The sequence below is a fragment of the Diabrotica virgifera genome, chromosome 1 (assembly GCF_917563875.1).
Source record: "Diabrotica virgifera virgifera chromosome 1, PGI_DIABVI_V3a".
NCBI classification, from domain to species: domain Eukaryota; kingdom Metazoa; phylum Arthropoda; class Insecta; order Coleoptera; family Chrysomelidae; genus Diabrotica; species Diabrotica virgifera.
The window spans coordinates 26,885,874-26,909,893 of record NC_065443.1 but is presented as its reverse complement, the minus strand read 5'-3'; the positions used below and the strand labels follow the sequence as shown (position 1 = coordinate 26,909,893).

Below are 24,020 nucleotides of genomic sequence, written 5' to 3'. Positions count from 1 at the left end.
ATTATTTCCGAATTACAAATTTATCATCTTTCAACACTTCGAAATAGATTTCGTAAAATGCATTTTTCTTGTTCAATAATGCAATTTTCATTCCGGCATCTTCATTTTTGTTCACAAAGTCTCCTAAGGCTCTTACAAATAGAATGTCACCCGGCATTCAAAAGGAGACGATAGTGCTACCCTGAGCACGATGTGCCTTGGAGACCATCGCCGTCATGATATTCGTGTTTAACGAGTCCAAAAACCCAGGGGAGCAAAATCGAACTTATTTCCGACAATTATTTCTAAATTACAAATTTATCATTTTTCAAATTTATCATATAATATATGGATTTTGGAAAATGCATTTTTCTTGTTCAATAGTGCAATTTTCATTTCGTCATCTTCATTTTTATTCACAAAGTCTTCTAAGGCTATTACAAATCGAATGCAAAAAGTTTAATTGAAATTCATTCAACTGCAAAAATTTCGTAGGTTTTGGGATTTTTACCTCATTGACTGGCCTAATATTGACTTGACCTTAGCACAGCCCAGCATAGAAAACGCAACAGCAGTGACACCAGTGACACACTAGGGGAAAGTTCGCGCAGATCGTCGGCCATTATTCGCGTAGTACCAGACCAAGGTCCCTATACCATAGGTTGTATGGTAACTTTGACATTGACAAATGAAATATTGTCATCGTGACGTCACCCAGACGATCAATTTTACGAATTGTTTGTAAACATAATAGGATACGTGGTTTGGAGGCTATATTTTGTTATTAAATATCGTTAGTGTTTTAATTTGTGTTTATATCTTGAGATATAATGTATCTATAGATATCATTAAGTGTTTTTAGTATAATAACTTAAACCCAAAACTCTTTTACAAGAAGTGTTATATACGTTGACGCCTAGCCCTATTTCTTTCGCATTTTCTTTAAGCTCCACATACAGTTCTGTAATATCTCTTGCGGTTCTTCACATCAAGTTTACATCATTTGTGTACCTTACAATCTGCTTAGACGTATTGAACAATATATCTAATTAAGTCTATAGATAATAGATCTATTACAGTCGAACCCGCTTATTAGAATACCTGTTAAAGGAATATCCCGCTTTAAGGAATATAATTTTGAGGTCCCGAAACGTTTCTTCTAGCCACCCATGATCGGTTATTAGAATATCCCGGTTATAGGAATACTTTTGCTTTGCACGAAGCCTATTCCAATAAGCGGGTTCGACTGTATATGTAATACCTAATTGTTTCATAAAAAAATATACCTAATATTGCAGCCATCTGAACATCGTTTGAATAAACAATTATAAAGTAAATGAATATATAAAATGGGGAAAATTCCCTTTATTGCACTGAAATTGTATTTTTTTTATAATTTACTCTTAATGTAAAACTTCACAGGTACCTATTGAATGGAATCATAATGTTTTAATAGTTTTAGATATTATAATCCAGTACCTAACGTAATCAGATGCTCTTATGTTAAACTTAAGGGAAAAACTACTAATTTTGATAGGTACATAAATCTTTAGTTGAATCTCTTTTTCACCATGGTTTACATGTTAGAAGGAATTTATAATAATGTACTACATGCATTATCCCCAATTCAAAATGATTATATACCTACTCAAAATCATTTAAAAAAGTAAATTGTATTCAACCCATTATTAATATACCTAGGATATTTGAATGATTTAGTCCCATATATAAACACAAAAAAGAATCTACTTCTGCTTTAATTAAGTAGTAATGCTATTCTACTGCATATATTTAATTGCAATTATATGCTATGATTTTTGTAACTCTACAGGTATCTACCACATTTTTTAAAGAATATATTAAATAAATAGTCATTAAAAATCCAAACGTATTTTTTTTAAATATACATATATATTTTCAATCATTAAAAACATTCCTACTTTCCGAGTTCATTTCAATGAGTGAAGTGAATGAATTTGAATGCAGCATTCTGGGTGACGTCACTCCCGCCATTAGATTCTCGACGCTGATTGGTGGAAAGTTACCATGCAACCTGTCTATTTATGAACCTTGGTACCAGACAGTGTAGAAAATCGACAGTGTTGCCGATTTGTACATAATTATCCGATTTACTTAACTTTTATGGCCCGGTTTTTCAGTGAGCGATTAAAATTTTGGTTAGCTAACCTAGTTTAAATTTTAACCAATATTTTAACCCTCATAGCGTTTTTCAGTGCTTTAAATCAAGTTAAGAAAATCTCGGTTAGCTAACCACTTTTTTTCTTCTGTTGGCAGCAGTAACTGTACGTGCGCATGTGTAATTCGAGAAATAATGATCAATTTGACAGAAAAATAAATAAAAGACAATTTCATAACCAAATTAAAAAAATGATTAATGCAATGCAATATCAAGTTCGGAATCTTTGTTTAGTTCATAACGTCTACTTCGGTTTCATAACAGAAGAGAATTAGAATTACTGGGACGATTTAGCCTTTTTTTCCGATTTTGTTTGTCAAAGACCACGGTCATCACTATTTGAACAGATTGACCAGGAAATAAGAAGTCAGACTCTTTGGTAAATAATTAAGTATTTTGCTGTGTAGACAAATATAAAATAATCTTTTTAAAATATTACTAGGAATCATGCACTAAATCCTGTTACAGTAAGTGTAAACATAGGTACCTGTTACAGTTATATTTAAATATATTTCCTTATAATTCCTTCCTGTATAATAACGATAATAATTTATAATTTCAATAATAATAATTTCCTTATAATAATGAGGTATTAGAATACTTCACGCGATGAAAGAAAATAACATAACCCAACTAATCCCTTCTGTCAGGCATGTACTCAAAAAAATAAACATGAACATGATGCATTCACTGCACCAATGCGCAAGCGTAACCGCAAAATTCGGAGTTAAACCATCTAACGAGGATCGGTTAAAATCGTGGTTAACCTAAACTAGTTTAAGCTCTAACCTAGTACTGAAAAACTGATTAAACATGAATATTTCGGTGACCAAAAAATAAATAGGTTAACCCAGCACTGAAAAACCGGCCCTAAGACATTCTGATAATAAATATTTTTTAACATACAGGGTTTACCCTTTTTAAAGTTTTAAATATTTTTTAACATAATTTTAAACGTATGCCTGTGGGAATTATGTCAATAATTGGGACATAACACAAAATATTGACGATGAATGGCGATTGTGTTGTTAATCTTTTGCAGAAATTCCAGAAAATATTTAAAAATAATCTCTTACGGGTAATAAAGTTATGTTAAATTATTTTAATCACATAAAGTCTTCATTTTCACAAAATAAACATGAGGAAATTTTATTTGAAAACGTTCCAGATGTGGTTTTAATATAGTATAATATATGATATTACATATAATTTTGTTACAAGTATTTTTGAATTAACAAGTTAAGTTGAATAAAATAACTTTTTTCTTAATGTATTTTTATAACCCTTAGAAACTACCAAGATCAAAAATTTTAACATAATTTTTGGCAAAATCTGATCATTTTAGCACTGGCTTAATATAATTTCATATAGTGACATCGGCGACTCTGATAAACGAACACATCACCACCGAGATGTTTGTACTACTCGACCAATGTCGGCTCCGTACTTTTTAACTTCAAAGGCGGCAGCGTAGTGTGTCCTTGCTGGTTTCGTTTATTATGCTGTGACCTTAGTTTGAAAAAGGAATATATTTTATGACCAAGCAGGGCCGACTGCGAAAATTTTGCGCCCGACTTTGCGAAATATACAGGGTGTCCAGAAACTCTACCGACAAACGAAGACAGGAGATTCCTCAGATAATTTTATGTCAATTTAACCCAATTCACCTAGTCCGAAAATGCTTCCTAAGGGAGCTAGAGCTCTTTGAAGATGGCGCCATGTCATTAGTTTTTCTTAAATACCTGCAGAACGCTTCTATTTAGAAAAACGAAAATTTGTATACATATTTACTTTCTAGAAATGAGTCGATTCCATCCATTGCGAATTTCTAGTACCGGTCATAGGCGTCCGTTTTGGGTAGGGCAACGGTTATTTTATCGCATAACTTTTTTGTCTTTAACTTTTAAGCATTCTTGATACTGGATTATTAAATTGTGAGGTATTCTAGTACTAAAAGGTACTCTTGCTTTAAGTCGGTAGGATACACCGTTTTCTAGAAAAATCGATTTGAAAGTTTTTGGTTTTGGGAATTTGAAAAAAAAGTTGAAAAAAATAAAAAAAAAACGATGTATTTTACCAACTTAAACAAGAGTAACTTTGAGTACTCGAATATCTCATAATTGAATAATCTAGTGTCAAAAATACTTAAAAATTAAAGATAATAAAGTTATGCTATAAAATGACTGTTGACCTACCCAAAACGGACGCCTATGACCGGAACTAGAAATTCGCCATTAATGAAATCGATTAATCTCTGGAATATAATTAAATGTACCAGTTTTCATCTTTCTAAATAATTTTTTTTGAATCTTCTTTTTTGAAATTCAAAGAACGAAAAATTTTCAAATCGATTTTTCTAGAAAACGGTGTATCCTATCGACTTAAAGTAAGAGCACCTTTTAGTACTAGAATACCTAACAATTTAATAATTCAGAGTCAAAAATGCTTAAAAATTAAAGACAAAAAAGTTAGGCGATAAAATAACCGTTGCCCTACCCAAAAAGGACGCCTATGACCGGTACTTGAAATTCGTAATGGATGGAATCGATTCATTTCTGGAAAGTAAAGATGTACACCAATTTTCGTTTTTCTAAATAGAAGCGTTCGGGAGGTATTTAAGAAAAACTAATTACATGACGCCATCTTCAAAGAGCTCTAGCTTCCTTAGGAAGCATTTTCGGACTAGGTGAATTGGGTTAAATTTTCCTAAAATTATCTGAGGAATCTCCTGTCTTCACCCGTGTTGAGCTGCCCCCCCCCCCACTTGCAAAAATTAAAAAACAAATAGCCCTGATTTATGCTCAAGTGGATTAAATTCTTAAAGCTTAAATTCCTGCTCAGTGGAACGAGCTCAAAATTTTTAGTTTGCGGAATATGAGAGCTCATAAATAGCTCATAAATCAGGACTATTTGTTTTTTAATTTTTGCAAGTGGGGGGGGGGCAGCTCAACACGGGTCCTGTCTTCGTTTGTCGGTAGAGTTTCTGGGACACCCTGTATACCCGTCTCGAAAGGATTAAAGATGTTCCAGTTGTCGGACGCTTCAAAGTTGACGATTTCATGCATTTTCTCTCTGCCCCCTTCAGAAATTTTCAGTAATGGAAAAGTTGTCTGACTCAACATGAATAACTGAATAAAAAAATCATGTTTTTTTAGTGTGGGCCCAAGGTCTATTAGCTATTTCAAAAAGATTTTTATATTACCTGCCAGCATGTGCATATCTGTTGGTTCGATAACTCTAGGTATACCTAGTCTATCTCCTGCATCAAACGCCTTTTTGCAGTTGCCTTTGACATCGTGCGGAGATAAGGAATTGAACTCGCTAAAATATGAAATAAAAATAAACTCATAATTATACTCAGAGCATATGCTTACATTAAATCAGGTTCGAAGTGATGTATAAGAGCGCAGAATGCCATTCCATTTCTCCAGCTCGTAGTCAAATTGGTAACTTTCACACCATTATAATTTTTCGTCATTTCCTTACACCATTCTAATAAATCTTGACCTAAAATATATTCTTTTGTAAATTAATAGTTTAAAAAAGTTCAAATATGGTATACAAAATAATAAATACATAAAAAATGAGTTCGAGTATTTGTTCCATTGGTGTGTGAGATTTTTTAGTCTCTGGCACTTGGTCATAAGACCTTTGTACCATACCTTGTTTTTTTTTCTTAAACTCTAATAAGTCCTGTGATCTCAAAGAAGGCCAACAGTTTTCTTATTGGTAGTTTTAGGATCTGTTCTCGTTCAAACCTCAGTTGACCAGTGAATTCCTGCCTTACATCACTTGGCACATTTCAATAGCATAGTATGTGTATGGCAGTCTCTTCTTCCATTGGTGCGTAATTACACTTCAGTAAGGTAAAAGGATCATATAATCTTTGCAGATTAATAAGCCAGTCAATGGGAGCAAGAATAGGATATTACCTCCGAATTCTATCCTACTGCATGGATTTTAATGAAATTTTGGGAATAGCCTCTACTTATCTCCTTATTCAAAGTCTACCCTATACCGATAATGTGTGCTTTTGTCTTGGCGGTGGTTCCTACCCCTTCTCGGCGGTGGTTCCTACCCCTTCTCGGCGGTGGAAAATTTTTTGGTTAAAATAGCCACGGAATTAGCTAGAGAACCTTATTCTAAGCAAAACTGTTCTGCTTTTTTTTTTTTGAAAACTCAATACTTTTTGAGTTATTCGTAGTTGAAAATTGGTAATTTTCATTGAAAAATAACACCTTTTCGAACGATTTGTTGCGAATACCTTAAAAACTATGCATCTAACTAGAAAACCTATATAAAACATTTTTGTACCTTTAAAAACATAAAAACAAAGAGATTCGTTTCTTCACAAATCTTCTAGTTATAATACAAAAAGAGATATAGTAGGTGAAAAGAGTTTATTTTTTTGGTGCATGCTCAAATCAGTGTATTCAACTTGAAATAACAGAGAAACAGTCGATTTTAGGTATATAATGCTACCAATATCTTTTGTAGTGCTTAAAAAGATCTTTAAAATGAGCAATATTGAAGGTCGATTATATTCAAACTAAGCGAGATATGCTGCAAAAAAAATTGATGACTAATGTATTTTAAGAAAAAATGAGAAGTATATTTAACTCCTCATCCACCAGAATTTAAATGCATCGTTTTCCTTCTACACTTTTTTTTACTTTAGTCATGTTTCTATGTTCAAAAAGTTGGACTGGCTTAAAATGAATGGTTTTTGAAAAAAATTAAGATCAAATTATAGAGCGTAATTTTAAATCTTCTTAAAAATCTTCCTTTTTCTCCAAGTAACTTGAAAATGATAATAGATACAGTAAGGAAAAATAAAAAATAAATTTTATCTAGGGAAAACCCTATATTTTTGTACTCTACCTTTTTTTCGTATCTCTTATCATTTTCGAGTTACATGGAAAAAAAAGAAAGATTTTTAAGAAAATTAAAATTGTGCTCTATAATTTGATCTTCTTTTATTCAAAAACCATTCATTTTAAACCCATCCAACTTTTTGAACATAGAAATAATAATAATAATAGAAATAATAAAAAGTATTGTAGAAGTAAAACGATGCATTTAAATTCTGATGGATGAGGAGTTTAAATTACTTCTCATTTTTTTTAAATACATTAGTCACCAATTTTACTTTGTAGCATATCTCGCTTAGTTTGAATGTAATCGACATTTAATATTGCTCATGTTAAAAGTCTTTTCAAGCACTATAAAAGGTATTGATAACATTATACACCTAAAATCGACCGTTTCTCTGGTATTTTAAGTTGAATACACCGATTTGAGCATGCACCAACAAAACAAACTCTTCTCACCTAGGATATCTCTTTTTGTATTATAACTAGAAGAGTTATGAAGGAACGAATCTCTTTGTTTTTTATAAGCTACAAAAATATTTTATATATATTTTTTGCATAGTTTTTAAGGTATTCGGAAAAAACCGTCCGAAAAGGTGTGATTTTTCAATGAAAATGGTCAATTTTCAACCACGAATAACTCAAAAAGTATTGATTTTTCAAAAAAAAATTATAGAACAGTTTTAGCTTAGAATTTAGGTTATCTAGTCACTTCCATGGTTATTTTAACCAAAAAATTTTCCACCCCTAAGAAGGGGTGGGAACCACCCCTATGCTAAAAGCGCACATTGGCATAGGGTAGACTTTGTTTCTTGGGTAAAAACCCTACCTATCGTAAAAATATCAAGTAAATCCATGAAGTAGGATGGAATTCGGGGCCAAATACCCTCATTGACTGCCCTATAAAGGAAGAATATGATTCCATCAACAGGAACAATACGCCTGTAATACGATCTTACTTGCTTAATCGGCCACAACTAAGTAGAGAATTAGTAGAGAGAGAGAGAGTGAGATTAATAAAAAAAGAATGCGTGTGTACTTTGTACGCACAAAAGAAGATATTCTTCTATTATAGGTAATTTAAACGAAGTAAATATACTTAAAAGGTTATTTGCACTTATTTTATTTAAAAATCAAACTAACTTTCTTATCTACCACTTTCAAAAAAGAAGAATATCTTCAAAAATTATAGAATAATATACTTCCAATCATAAAATCTATAAAAAAAATAAAAAAATAATAACTTGCTTGGGGCTCGAACTCACTTCACGTCTACCGCGCTGTACGAAAGCTGACGGCATTTCAAACTAGACCACATCCTCGTGTACGTCATGTGGGAATATACACAAACTAAACATTTACACAATAAATTTATATGAATTTAATAAAATTATTAGTTTGATTTTTGTCGAAATAAAATACAACAAAATATAGTGTAAGGAAACAATATATGAGATGAAGATTTGTAGAAAGTTTGTTCGTAATCAGATTATGTAAATTAAAGCATTGCCTACTAATAGGTAACTACATTATTTTGTTTACATTTTTCTAATAGATAGGTATTGAAACTATTAGGTATTTCCAACTCAAACATTTAGAATTACGTACCTGCGGCTTTTCAAAACTATTAAAGTCACTATAATTTTAAATTTGATTTTATTTTTGTCCACACATCAATAAAAACTAATATTATACAATATTTTTGTTTACCGATAATCTCCATATTGAACAATTATTGACAGATCATTTCAAAATTTCAACACCCAATCAGAGCCCGTATAATCACTAATACCATACTGTCGGTGTGCGCATGCGCGTGGTAAATCAAATTTTACCCTCGATCGATTCGTCGCTAAAGAAGAATATCTTCAAAAATTATATTGGCAGAACGTCTTCTCATCTGAGATATCACCCTATTAAAATGAACAAGTAACCAGGTTAAATTCCTTCATGGAGAAAGGAATATCTCAACGAAGCTGATTCACGTTGCCAGAGGTATAGGCACAAAAGATTTTTTTAATGAATAAAAATGGACAATATTGCGATACTTCAATCAAATTAATGACTAAGAGATACCAATCATTGTCAAAAACCATTTTTAATCCGAAGTTCAAGTTTCAATGAAAGTACGATATTGCTATTAATCGAAGCAATAAAGCACTGAACCTCCGAAAAAAAGGACAAGACCTATCTTAACAATTCTTTTTGCATTCGATTCGTGAATGCGCCAGAAAACTTTGTGACCCCTAGCCATGATATAATATTAAAAAACTGCATACAAAAAATGCATTCTTAAAGTGCATCTCAAACAGACAATAAAAAAAATTCAGAACTTGTCAATTATTATCGGCGAAAATGAGTTCAATTTTGTTACTCGGGGGTTTTGGGGTCGCTGAAAACGAATATAACGTCAAAAGTGATCTCCGGAGTACCTGGCGCCTAGAGTATCTACTGTGTACCTCGTCTTGTGGAGTTTTCGTCAAATTCATTAAAAATTAGTGAAAAATCATTGGTCGGGGGGTTTTTGGGGCCGCTAACGACGAATATGACATCGGAAGTAATTTCGGGAGTACCTGGTGCACAGGGTACCTACTGTTTACCTCGTCTTGTGGAGTTTTCGGCAAAAAAATTTATTAAAAAATTAGTTAAAAATAATTACTAGGGTGTTTTTGGGGTCGATAACGACGAATATGACATCGGAAGCGATCTCCGGAATACTTGGTGCCCAGGGTACCTACTTCTTATGAAGTTTTCGGCAAATTCATTAAAAAATTAGCCAAAAATCATTACTCGGGGTTTTTTGGGTCGCTGACGACGAATATGACATCGAATGTGCTCTACGGAGTACTTGGTACCCAGGGTACTTACTGTTTACCTCGTTTCTGCAGTTTTTGGCAAATTCATTAAAAAATTAGTTACAATTCAGTACTTAGGGGTTTTTGGGGTCTCTGGCGACGAATATGACATCGGAAGTGATCTCCGGTGTACCTGGTGCCCAGGGTACCTACTGGTTATCTCCTAACTAATGATGTTTGACTAATTTTTTAATGAATTTGTCGAAACTCCAGAAAACGAGGTAAACAGTAGGTACCCAGGGTACCAGGTACTCCGTAGATCACTTACGATGTCAGATTCGTTGCCAGCGACCCAAAAACTCCCCGAGCAGGGCCGTGTGGTGCTATGATGCGGTGAGGCAGTCGCATCAGGCGGCATTACAAGGGGGAGGCATAATCAGTAAAATGAAAATACATCAAAATAATCATAGGAATAAGAAAGGGTGTGCAAAATAGAATATTTGAAAAATATCCGATGGTGTGTGTCACTCGAGTTTAAGGCTAATGCAAGACAAGCGAAAATTTACGTCGCCGTAAGAGCAGTAAAATGAAGCGCCAAAAATGGGTCCCATCCCATGTTGCTATGTTGCTGCGCGATATTTTACAGCTCGTCTGGCCATCCACTAGTCTCACAGAGGGACCCATTTTAGCGCTTTATTTTACTGCTCTTAAGGCGCCGTAAAGTATCGCTTGTCTGACCTTAGGCTAAAGAGTGGCGCATGCCACTCTGTAAACTTAGTTTTAAAAGAGAAATCGTCTTCTTCTACAGAAACGATAACTTTTTTTTATATTATACAAGAGCTGTACCCTTTTTTTTCTCTACAAAGCGTTGGAAATCTCTGAAAAAACATGTTTCACAACTAACTTTAAAACCGTTAAGCGATACTAGTAGATGGTCAAGTCGAATAGATGCATTCAAACCTTTAAGATTTCAATTTTGTGAAATATATGATGCCTTATTCGAAATAATAGAAGAAGTTAACAAAGATACAGAAACTAAAGTCAAAGCGAGGATTAGCAAAAAATATTAAAAATTATAAATTTATATCCGGTGTAGTTCTTTGGCATGATATTTTATTTCATATAAATTCGGTCTCAGTCTCGAAGATGTTGCAGCATATAACTATAAATTTGTCAGATTGTGCAAAAAGGTTGTCAGAAACAATAAAAAAAATTAAAAGTTACAGACAGTCTGGCTATGACCAAACGAAAATTACTGCTAATGAAATTGCAGAAAATCTTGATGCAAGCTGCGAATTTCCAGCGAAAAATGAAATTCGAGCCAGGAGAAAAAAGCGTCAATTTGATGACGAAAAATCTATGGATGAGCTCTTAACAGAAGAAGATAAATTTAAAATAATTTTTGCATCTATATTTTAGATATTGTCATTAATTCTTTGATTGTTCGATTTTCGCTTCTTAGAAATTCACAAATAAATAAATTTTTGATGATATTTTTAAATTTGGGGAAATAAATGATAAAACACTAAAAGAAATATTGCATGAATCTTCATTCAATGCTTTCAATAAAAAAAGCATCGGATATACAGAATGATCTTCTAGAAGAATTGTGTGATATATCCCAAATGATAACATAGTCCATGAAACCTTTAGAAGTTTTGAACTATTTCTTTACATCCAAATGTATCGCTAAGAATTTTATTAACACTCCCTGTCTAGGTAGTGAGTGGGGAAAGAAGTTTTTAAAAATTAAAAATTATTAAAAACTGTTTACGAAGCTCCATAAGACAAACAAAACTAAAAAAAATTAGCACTCATTTCAATGGGGCTTTTCATTCACAGTCATTTGCTTCGAGCTTCTGTCATGTGTCACATAATATTAATATATCTACGTCATACGATATTGATATAACCAATGATACAAACCAAAGACGCATAACGTAGATATATTAATATTATGTGACACATGACAGAAGCTCGAAACAAATGACAATCGATGAAAAGCCCTATAGAGTCCTCACTGGCTGCTACTTCAGACTACACCAATCTGATTTACGAATTTGTCAAAATTAAAGTCAGAAGGGTAAAATTGTAATTTTTGTAAATGTTATTTAATGTTAACACATATTACATTTAATTTAAAGTATGTTTTGTTTTTAAAATAAGAGTGTGTTCATTTTGTGCAGTTGCATTTAATCAAAAAAAAGTTAAGTTATATTTAAGGGGCGCCATTTCGAAGACTTGCATCATATTGAAAAAATGTACCGCACGGCTCTGCCCCCGAGTAATGATTTTTGGCTAAGTTTTTAATGAATTTTCCGAAAACTTCATGAGAAGTAGGTACCCTGGGCACCACGTATTCCGGAGATCGCTTCCGATGTCATATTCGTCGTTAGCGACCCCAAAAATCCCCGAGTAACAAAACTGAACTCATTTCCGCCGATAATTGACGAGTTCTGAATTTTTTTTATTGTCCGTTTGAGATGCACTTTAAGAATGCATTTTTTGTATGCAGTTTTTCAATATTATATCAGGGCTCCGGTTCAAAAAGTTTCCTGACGCATTCACGAATCGAATACAAAAATAATTATTTATTAAGATCCGTATTGTCATTTATTTTTCGGAGGTAAGGCCGATTTTAATGCTTTATTGCTTCGTCTATATACAGGGTGAGTGGGGAGGAATGTGCCAAACTTCAAGACTGTATAATATACGTAAAAATAATTAAAAATAACTCATATGTTGTTATTCGATTTTCATTTGTTTCCGAGATATGGGGTGTTAAAATGTTTCTTACGAACTGACGATTTATTTATTGCTCTAAAATCGGTTGACGTGTGTAAATAAAATTTGGTGGGTTTTAAGACATAGTTGTTGCGAATGTTCTGACATATAATTAAGAATTTTATATTTACCATTGGCGCGGATACGGATAATAGTCTGTAATTTTTAAAGATAAAAATGGTACGTTACTGAAATATTTCAAATTAAAAATCTTTCGTGAATTCCTCGTTCAATTTTTGACAAAAAATCTATCTTCCCTTTTTTAATGCAACGCTTCGTTTTTATGCAAAAAATAAAACATCTTAATGCTTACAAAGTTTTCGACGAAGTTACTGTATGAGTGTAGAAACTTATTCCGAATACGTTGTAAGCGTTAAGCAGCTAAGCATCGTATGAACAAACATGAAGATAGATTGTTTGTCAGAAATTGAACAGGGAATTAAAAAATAATTTTTAATTTGAAATATTTCAGTGGCGTACTATTTTTTTCTTTAAAAAATTTCAGACTATTACTCGTACGCGCGCCAATGGTGAATATAAAATTCTTAATTGTGTGTCAAAACATGCGCAACAACTATGTCCTAAAAACCACCAAATTTCATTTGCACACCTCAACCGGTTTTAGAGCAATAAATAAATCGTCAGTTTGCAAGAAAAATTTTAACACCCCATATCTCCGAAACAAATGAAAATCGAGTAACAACATATGAGTTATTTTTGATTATTTTTACGTATATTATACAGTCTTGAAGTTTGGCACATTCCTCCCCACTCACCCTGTATAATTTTGCTAAATTGTATCTAAGCATCACACTATTATCTAGCTAGGAAAAGCTCGAAACAAAAGTGGAAGATCAGATGAATAGAGCCAACAGAGCTGCAGGTTGCCTGAATGACTCAATATGGAGAAATAAATGAAAGGCAGAATTTACAAAACAGTCATCAGACTAATGACACACGCGGTAGCCTGGCATAGAGAGGACAACAATATTGCTCGAAACAGCGGAGATGAAAACCCTTTGAAAAATCGATGGTAAGACACTATTAGACAAGCCGAAAACGGCGGGTTCGCTGGGAAAAATATTCCCATGAGATTTTTTTGCATAATTACATTCGTGAGACATCCCAGAATAAGGTTCAAGAAGTCGCGCACGTGAAAAGTGGGCCAAATTTTTTTTAATCAAATTACAAAAATTAATATTTTTGGCCCGGATAATTTTTTTGTAGGTTTTTTGGATCATTCTGGATAAAAAGTCTCTTATAATTTTTCTATAAGTTGATCGTTTTCGAGTTGTAAGCAATTTAAAATTGAAAAAAACGAAAAATAGCGATTTTCAAGGCTTCAAGGCAGAAAGTGACTAAATCAAAGTTTAATGCCCCCCCTACAAGATCCCGAAGAAATTTTTGTCATTATTTTATTACTAAGCTGTTATTTTTAAGTAATAATATTGAGCGCCATGCACGTAGTAGCCGGCCGTAAATACTGAGTGCGAGAGAGATGCCACTCCGGCAGTCCAATTGTGCATCTTACTTGCACTCACATTTACGGCCGCCTACCACGTGCATGGCGCTCAATATTATTACTTAAAAATAACAGCTTAGTAATAAAATAATAACAAAAATTTCTTCGGGATCTTGTAGGGGGGCACTAAACTGTGATTTAGTCACTTTCTGACTTTCATAATAATAACTTTTAACCGAGTTATTAAGCCTTGGAAATCGCCATTTTTCGTTTTTTTGAAGTTATACTTCTTTACCGGCAATACAGGGTGAATTTTTATATGTTAAAACCTATCAGCCCGGCGCATGCGCATTATAACTTTGTTCTGATTGGTTGTTCAAATGACATGTCAAAAATTATCCGATATGGCAGCTGTGGTTGGGAGGTAAAGGTAAAGGTAAACAAATGTATAATATATTTGTTTTATTGTTGTGAGGACAGAAACAAAAAAGTTTATAATATTGTAGTGACTTTTAAATAGTTTTTAAAAGCAACAGGTACGTAATAATTGTTAATGTATCATGGGTATAAACCTACTTATTTGATCTGCCAAAATACATAGTATGTAATACTTTTATTTATATAATTTGATTACCATCAAAATTTCTATCAATATTCACCTTTCTTACTCTATGTTTTGTTGTATTTTTTCAATTCTAAATCATTTCAATTCAAAATTAAAATAATTTGATCAATTTTCAAAATATCAAAATATCACAAGTTTAATCCGTTTAGTTAGTCGATCTTCGTAAATAATGACACATAGTGTCCATGGCTAAGCGTTGAAGACGAATGAATTCCAATACCAACCGCGCTTATCAGCGCTGGTTCGAGTCCCAATAGAAACTTTCTTTTTTGTTTTTTTTTTTTAATACATTTTATGATTGTAAGTATATTTATTATATAATTGTATTTTCAGAAAATACGTATTTAGTTAAAAAATTTTTCGACAATTAATGTTCAGACATCATTTGTGGCTTGTTTAATGTGTTTGTGTGTGTTTTTATTCTTTTATTATTTTAATTTTTGGCACTGTTCTAATAAAAATGTTTGAGAAGTAGTAAGTATAAATTAGTTTAATATTTAAACAAAATATAAATAAAAAGTATATTAATTTCGTTTAAATTATATAATAGAAGTATAACTTCTTACGTGCGTACAAAGTACACACACACATTCTTTTTTTCCATTTTAAATTCCTTATAACTCGAAAACAATCAACTTTAGAGAAAAATTATAAGAGACCTTTTTATCCAGAATGGTCCAAAAAACCTACAAAAAAATTGTCCGGACCAAAAATATTGATTTTTGCAATTTGATTAAAAAAAATTGTTAAAAAAAATTTGGCCCACTTTTCACGTGGGCGACTTCTTGAACCTTATTCTGGGATGTCTCACAAATGTAATTATGCAAAAAAATCTCATGGGAATATTTTTCCCAACGAACCCGCCGTTTTCGCCTTGCCTATATGGGGCAAAGGTAGAAGTGCAGATGTACGACGGAGATGCAAGGCGGAGAACATTAACAACTGGGTAAGAAACAGAAGAGTAGAATGGAATGACCACATAAGCCGAATGACAACAAAGAGGGCAGTACGGACGGCGAGAGACGGTTCCTCCATAGGAAGACAATCAGTGGGAAGACCACGAAAACGATGAAACGACAACTTGTTGGAGGCACATTAAAAAACAGACAGGGTCTTGTCTATACAAAAAGAAGAAGAAGAAGAAGAAGAAGAATTGTGCTATTTAAATAAACTGTAAACTTACCTGGTGTGCTCAACTTTTGTTGATTCTTTGGCGTCTCGATTTGTTCTTTAAACTCCAACGGCTGCAGGTGCAAATTGACATTTTTCTTAACGTTCACCTCGACGACTTTGGGTTTTTCAACTTCTGTTGCAGGTTTCGGAACGTTTATCGCATGCGTTTCGCTTTCACCTTCTTCAGCGATCAGTTCCAAATTATCCAAGGTTTCCGTGCACTGTTCGGAGTAAAAGTCTTGTTCATTTGTAAGGAAGTCGGTTTCTTTAGGAGGGGGAACGGGAAGCGGTCGAACGGGTTTGTTCATGTCGTTTGTTGGCGAAAACGTTTCGGCAGTCGGAGTTTTTTCGTCTGATAGAATACTTGCCACTGAAATTAAAATATTTAATTGTAGGACATGTCTTTAAATTTTGGGACAGTTTTGTAGATTCGTACCGGGTCAAAAAAGTAGCATACGGATGTTAGTTATACCTACTGTATACAGTAAGCCCCACGCTACTAGATTCATGGGTAGGTACAGTCGGAAAAATGAAATAATACCAATGAACGATCACATCAATCACTTATTTTGTATTTGCTGTCTTTTTCTATACCAAACGTTTGTTATTTATAGAAAAAGACAGCAAATACAAAATAAGGGATTGATGTGATTGTTCATGGGTATTCTTTCATTTTTCCGACTGTACCTAATTGCCATGCTTGTGGGCTCATCCGGTCCGTTCTCAGATGTGACTTTCATCTCTGTCATGTTACTGTCGTCAAGAAACTATTCAAAATATTTGTTTTTCCATATAAAAAATACACTAAATAGTTAATAGAATCGTTACTTTGCTTTAAAATAACTTTATTCAGACACCACGAATATTACAACACTTTAAAACTTTTACAACTTTAACAAAATGACAACTATAAGCGTCAAATCGACGCTGTCAAGCCAAAACGGCATAAACGACATTAACTTGATTTTTCCGGAAACACAAAAAACTGATTATTTTTATTTTTACCAATTCTGCTTATCTGCATAGTGACTCAAAAAAATTGATGATTTTTTTTTCAAATTTTAGTATTTTGCGAACATGAATGTAGCTGAAAATACTGTCTGAAATAAATTAAAAACTAGAAAATGGCGCTTATGTCCAATCAAGATATAACATTGGTGAATATGCCAAACTTACCTCTGGCGTTTGTGTCGATCGCATCGTTGTAAGGTTAGCCAATATGGCGCTTAAAAGGGATATATGCCATTAATGAAAAAAAAAAACGAAAACTAAAAATTGTCGTTTATGCCAACCAGAAAAATTATGAAATTAGGAAGATTTTTGATAGGCTTTATTTTTTTAAACCAAAAATGCATTCTAAGTTAAAAAACAATACCCTAAATTCTTTAAACATGTTTTTGATGCTAGGATGAAATACTTAAAAGTAAATAACTCGCAAATAGGAGCGGATATCTAATAATAACGGATTCTAATTCATAATCACAGTCAATATTTGGTTCAACATTATTATTGATTTGATTGCTTGTATTTTCCTTATTTTGATCACTACTTGTACCGGCACCCAAACCATTATCTGCTGCTAAGTTGAAACATGATGTGAGATCGTGACTAAATATTTCTTCTTCTACTGCAACGTCTGGCGGTTCCTCAAAGATGATAATGTCATTGCTAAAAGCTTCTGCAATGTTGGCATTATAAATATCATAAACCTCTAAGAGGAATATAGGGGAATTATTGTCAGTCTGTATGTCATTTTTACTGCTTCGGTATATGTTTTATTGTCATTTATTAAGGCCATTATTTTTTTACTTCTGCTATTCATCTGCAACAAAAAATGGCATAAACGCCAAAAATCGATCGCTATTTTTAGCTATATAAAATTGATTTGGACTATATGCTGTAATACAAAATGAATTGTTCATCACACTAGTACAAAGTTACAATAGAAAATTTTAAAATAAACTTTTTATTTGCGCAATTTTTGAATAAGAAACCTCCATAAGAATACCATTGAGGAATGGCGCTTGTGTCAACCACGATATAAATATTTGGTTTTGGCATAAACGCCTCATAGTTTTTAGAGAATTTCAGTACATTTACGCTTCAAAAATCAATACAAATTGAAAATATTGCAGAGGTAAGTAATATCATGTTACTTATCCATAAAAATTGTAAAAATACATACCTTTACTATTATTACTGGACCGAACTGTACACAATGATAATCTTACGGGCACTGGCGATTATGTCAATCGGTGTTCACGTCGGTGTTCACGTGTGTGACTAGACTGGCGTTTATAAAAATTTTAAACCAATATTACCCCTATTTCACTTTGTCTGGGGTTATATCGCGTTGACTGTCTGGTGCGGAAATTAAAATCCTATTTTTTGGTGCACCTAACTAAAAAGTGGTCATTTTGGCGTTTATGCCGTTTTGGCTTGGCCGCGTCGAAATACAGCTGATCTATTAATTGTCAACTTTCTACGTTAATATTCAATTTCTATACATTTTCTGACGTTTTAAACATCACTAGACATAAAAATAAGTGAAGGGTCCAGGACTGTAAAAGCTCAATGTTCCTATGTGTCTAGTAGGGTGGCGGTTACTGTATAAAATTATTATGACCTTATTAAATACAAGGGAAACAACGACTATGACAGTTTGATATTCACGAGTATTGAAAATGGGCATCTGAAAACTTTAATAATGTCTTTTGATTTTATAATTCTTGGCATATCTATATTTCGGGTACCTTAAGAAGGCATTTGATAGGGTCAAATTAAAGGACTTTATCCATATATTGTATGCAAGAGAGATACCTCTAGGAATAATTAAAACGATCGAAAATATCTACCCGAAAAATACAATAAGAGTAACAGTAGAAGAAGAACTAACTGAGCCAATTGAAGCTGAGAATGGGTTAAGACGGATTTCCTGAGTCCTATATTGTTCACTTCACCCTAATCATGGATGATATAATAAAAAAGTAAGAACTAAAAAAGGGATACCAAATGAGAGAAAAACAACTTGAAATAATCTGACAACAATAATCTTGACAACAAAAAATATTTTACCGTACTAATGAATGCATAAATTAGTATGCATAGCACTAAATTAAATAAACAACCAAATTTGATATCTACCCTAGTAATTTTTCTACCACAGCAACTTGCCTGTAACAAATTAATTGTTAGGCATATTGTATTTACGAGTAAGATCAGTTAAACTTTTAATTTACCTTTTAAATTTACTTACATGTTAAGAACATAATTATAAAGTATGCTTTGAAACAAATGAATGTTAAATGTATTAGGCAAATTATTTATTAATATAAATAGTATTAACTCGTGTCACAAAAACTGGTAATACTTTTCTAGTTGAAATTTTTGTAACAATTTTTTATATTTTAAATTTTAATTTTTCAACCGAACAATTGATGGATATGACATTTGTTTTGGGCGAAACCATTCGAAATTATTACCAGCTTTTGTGACACGAGTACATAGATACTATTTACATCGTAATATACTTTCTTCTATAACGTTCATTTGTTTCAAAGCATACTTTATACGTTCTCAAGATGTAGGTAAATTAAAAAGTTATTAACTGATCTTACTCGTAAATACAATTTAACTAACAAAATTGGGTACAATAAAGTTAGTAGGGTAGATTTTAAAAAATTGGTTGTTTAATTTACTAATTAATGTATCATTATATATTCTCGATATACAACAGGCATTTGATTGGGTATGGCATCAAGGTCTCCTCTATAAACTAAAATTACACATGACAGACCAACTATACTTTATTCTAAAATCGTATCTGACTGACCGATATTTCCAAGTCAAAATTGAAGACAACTTCTCAAATTACCACATCATCCAATCTGGCGTACCACAGGGTAGCGTTCTCGGCCCATTTCTCTATCTGATATTTACAGCCGACGTTCCAACCAGAAATGATACCTTATTAGCTACTTTTGCCGATGATACGGGAATCTTAGCAGTGGATGTCGACCCTAATGTAGCATCACAAAAAGTTCAAAATCATTTAGACCAATTACAAAACTGGCTCAAGCGATGGAAAATAAATATTAATGCCAGCAAATCAGTACAAATTACTTTTACAACCAGAAAATCTACATGTCCTCAAGTTTCTATAAATAATACTCCGATTCCCATCAAGCCAGTTGTCAAATACTTGGGATTGCATCTGGATGAAAAACTCATATGGAAAACGCACATTAAAATTAAACGTAAACAATTAAATCTTAAACTAAAAAATATGAACTGGCTATTTAACAAGAAGTCTCAGTTATCTCTTGAAAATAAACTGCTTCTGTACAAAGCTATACTTATACCAGTTTGGTCTTACGGAATAGAACTATGGGGCTGCAGTAAACCTTCAAATACGAAGATACTCCAAACATTCCAATCCAAAATTCTCCGTATGATAAGTAAAGCTCCATGGTATGTATCCAACCAGACACTCCACAATGATCTGGACATCCCACTAATCAAGGACTTAATAAAAAATCGTTCAATAAAATATCAAAATCGCACCACTGACCACACCAACGACTTGATAAATAATTTAATCACCCAACCACTTGCTGAAAGAAGACTAAAGAGAATATGGCCAGACGACCTACCACAATAAAGAATAATACTTAGAGAACCGTCACTGGATGGTACCTAATTCACGTTAATTTACTTTCAGACTATTTACTTACTACTTTGTGTTTAGTAAGATTAGATTGTAAAAATGCAGCATATCAAAAAAAAATTAATGTATCCATATTAAATACTTATTAGCATGTAAAAAAATTGTTTGTAACATAATGTTAAAGTTGTTCTGAAGCTATTTTCTTGTGGCATTTTTACAATTTTAACTATTTAGAATGGGAAATAAGCCACAATATTATTAAAAAATGATTTTTATTAACGTTTCGACAAGTATTTTGTATTTTGACAACGGCACCCGATTTGGGCGTCGAAACGTTAATAAAAATCATTTTTTAATAATATTGTGGCTTATTTCCCATTCTAAATAGTTAAAATAATGTTAAAGTTATTAAATTCAATTAAGTTGCACTTGCATACGTTTTATTTTAATCTTTTTCTACGACCGTTTAATAACATGCTCATTATTCGCTATTTTTTCATAGATAATAGCGCCCATTACTGTACCCGTGAGTAATAATTCATTACTCACGGGCTGAAGTTACTCACGGGTCATTACTCACGAGCTGAAGTTAGATTCAAGTGGCGCATGCCACTTTTAATATTAATCGTATATAAACTGCAAATAAAATTACTTAAACTTGTTTATTTATTACAATAATTATTGTAATTTATACCAATAATTAACTTCGAAAAATTTTTAAAGGAATTTTAACTGAAACAATGTCAGTATATTTTGTACGTTTATATCTTGTTTACTAAAAATTTTGACGTTTATCATTTAATTTAGTGACAGTGATATTAGCGGATTTTGTTTATGTTAATTGGAATTTACAACTAATATTTTGTTTGTTTTTCAAGTTATATTGTGTTAAATATGTTATAACATATTATGTATAGTTATATATTATTATATTATATATAGTTAAATGTAAATATACATTATAACTATATATTATGAAATACGTCCACAGACAACAGCCATTTCCTATTTATTAGATTCACTGACAGTAGGTACAAATTTAAGCTTATAATTTTTCGGAAACGAATAGAACTTATATTGACTATTTTTTCTAGTTGTATTTTTACAATAAATAAGAATTTAGTAATAGTAGGCAACCAATTATTCAGCCACGTCCTAGGGGTAAATAGTATTTAGGTATTTCTGTAAATTATTAGAATTTAAATCTCGAGTAGTTGATAATTAAATTTTTTACTAATTAAAATAAAAAAAAGTCGTAGAAAAAGTATAGTATTCTACTCGCATGTAATGGCTATTACTCACTCTGATGAATTACGACACTCGCCTACGGCTCGTGTCGCAAACTTCATCATCGTGAGTAATAGCCATCATTACATGCTCGTTGAATAATATACTATTAATTACGTTTTTATTTTCATCTTTGATATTTTAGTGTATGTTTCTAAAATCAGATTGGAATTTTTTTTGCAATAAAAATTAATTAAAATTAAACGTAAAATCAATAGTTCTTTTTTAAATATTTACAAAACCAAACATGTTATGTACATACAACCTTATACCAAAAGAAAGGTTGTAATATTTACTACAAAATGCAATAATAGAATTTGTAAATAGTGATCACACTATATATTTTATGGCTGTAAGTAAAAGATATTAAATTATTTAAAAATGACACTATATTATAAAAACTTTGACCTACTACTTAAATTTTTATTACCTTGGAAACATAATTCACAGCCCTATAAATATTACCATTTTTCTCAATAAAAATGTAAATATTTCGAAAATTATTAACTTTAGGCCTATAAGACCTTTTACAAATTTTTCATATTTTTAAAAACTATATTAAAAAATGATTTAATATATAGGATGTTCCATTTAAAAAAAATACAACTTTGGTTCATACCGTCGTTCTGACTCGCCCTGTACAATCGAAAATAATTTTAAATTATAGACGGTTTTGATATACATTAGTTTTGTTAAAAACATGTTTTTGTATATCCCATAGTTTAGCCGTAATCAAAGAAAACCAGAGGTTTGGCGCACCCTGTATAAAATATTTAATAAACATGCCACAAGGAAATAGTTTCAAAACAATAACTTTTAAAAGCCACAGCTGTGTCTGAATTTCTTGAACATAATGATGGAATATTTATTCTGTCAAATCTTATAAAATTCAATGAGAATGAAAATCATTAAAGGTCGCGGAGAAAATTTTTTTATAATATTATTCTGGATATTTCGTTTCTACTCTTATATACTTACCACTAATAGGTGTACTAGCAAAATCTGATCCAGACAAACTATTCGTCATTAACTGAAGATGTTGCGCCACTTCGTGCATACTGTTTTTCATAACGTTGTCGCTTAATGAAAAATCGTCTTCTTCAACATCTTCTAACGCAGCTATGTCATCGCTATTATTGTTCACAGACATTAAGGAAGCCATTGATTGCATATCTTCGTCCCTGTAACACAAAATTGTAGATACAAATTCAGAATACTTGGACAATAAATTTTTGAGCTAGAGACTTTTTTTTAATTCTGGAGATAGATATTTTTAAGTACTTTAAATTAGTTTAAACAAGTTGTCCTCGAAAAATGCATAGTTTTTCCGTCTTTTGACTTTGAAACTACAATATTTAGCATTTGACGAAGAAAAGCCAACATATAATACAGTATAGCTCGATTACTGTTGGTCTTGAAAGAAAATTAAAAAAAAAACGGTTTTGTTTATTTTTTCAAAAGGTACATTTTTGTTAAGTAAAGTTGTTTTGATAAAACGAAAACTTTTGGAGTTATTAGCAGAAAACTTATTAAAAACATTGATTTTTTCGATATAAAACTAATAAACCAATACAGAAGTAAAAACTTCGAGATGTATTCTGGTATCAAATCGTTTATTTAAAAACTATAAAATGTCATCGATTGCAGAACGTTTTCGTTCTAAACAGAACATCTTCAGTGCCTAGAATGAAGTATTTCCACGTTAGATTAAAGCAAAAGGTTAAAAAAGTGACTGTTAAAATGAAAAATGTGGGAATACTTACATCCTGCCGAGTATTTTGAAACTAGCACACCGTAAATAGTGTTAACATCATCATATATGGTTTACATAATGTAATATGTTAAAATGTTATGACTACAAGTCGATGTTAATGGATAAAGTGGAACACATGCTAAAAGGGTGCCATGGTTCCCTGCTCGAAGATACTAGGTACTTGCCAATTCAATGGGCACAGACCAACTGAGAAATTATGAAGTGGATATACAATTTGACAAGGGTGACATGACATGACAAGATAAAGCCAATTTTTGGTTAAAGTTTCATTTGATTTGGATTTTTTAATAAAATGCGAAGGTTTGTCTGCAAAAATAATTTAAATTATTTGAATAATAAAATCTACTGTAAAGTTTAAATTAGCAACTCTCTATTCCAGAATAACTTATAAATTCATTAAATTTAAT

General features: G+C 32.0%; 1 protein-coding gene across 4 annotated transcripts in view; it reads right to left on the bottom strand.

Annotated features, from left to right (window-relative positions):
- Positions 1–24,020, bottom strand: part of LOC114328872 (EH domain-binding protein 1) — a 149,309-nt gene that overhangs the window by 29,671 nt on the left and 95,618 nt on the right. For all 4 annotated transcript variants that reach the window (XM_050655523.1, XM_050655522.1, XM_050655529.1 and 1 more), the window contains 4 exons: positions 22,818–23,020; positions 15,897–16,256; positions 5,551–5,683; positions 5,379–5,497 (listed from right to left, as the gene is read on the bottom strand). In XM_050655523.1, the coding sequence (XP_050511480.1) occupies positions 5,379–5,497; positions 5,551–5,683; positions 15,897–16,256; positions 22,818–23,020 (815 nt within the window). The remainder of the gene's footprint in view (positions 1–5,378; positions 5,498–5,550; positions 5,684–15,896; positions 16,257–22,817; positions 23,021–24,020) is intronic.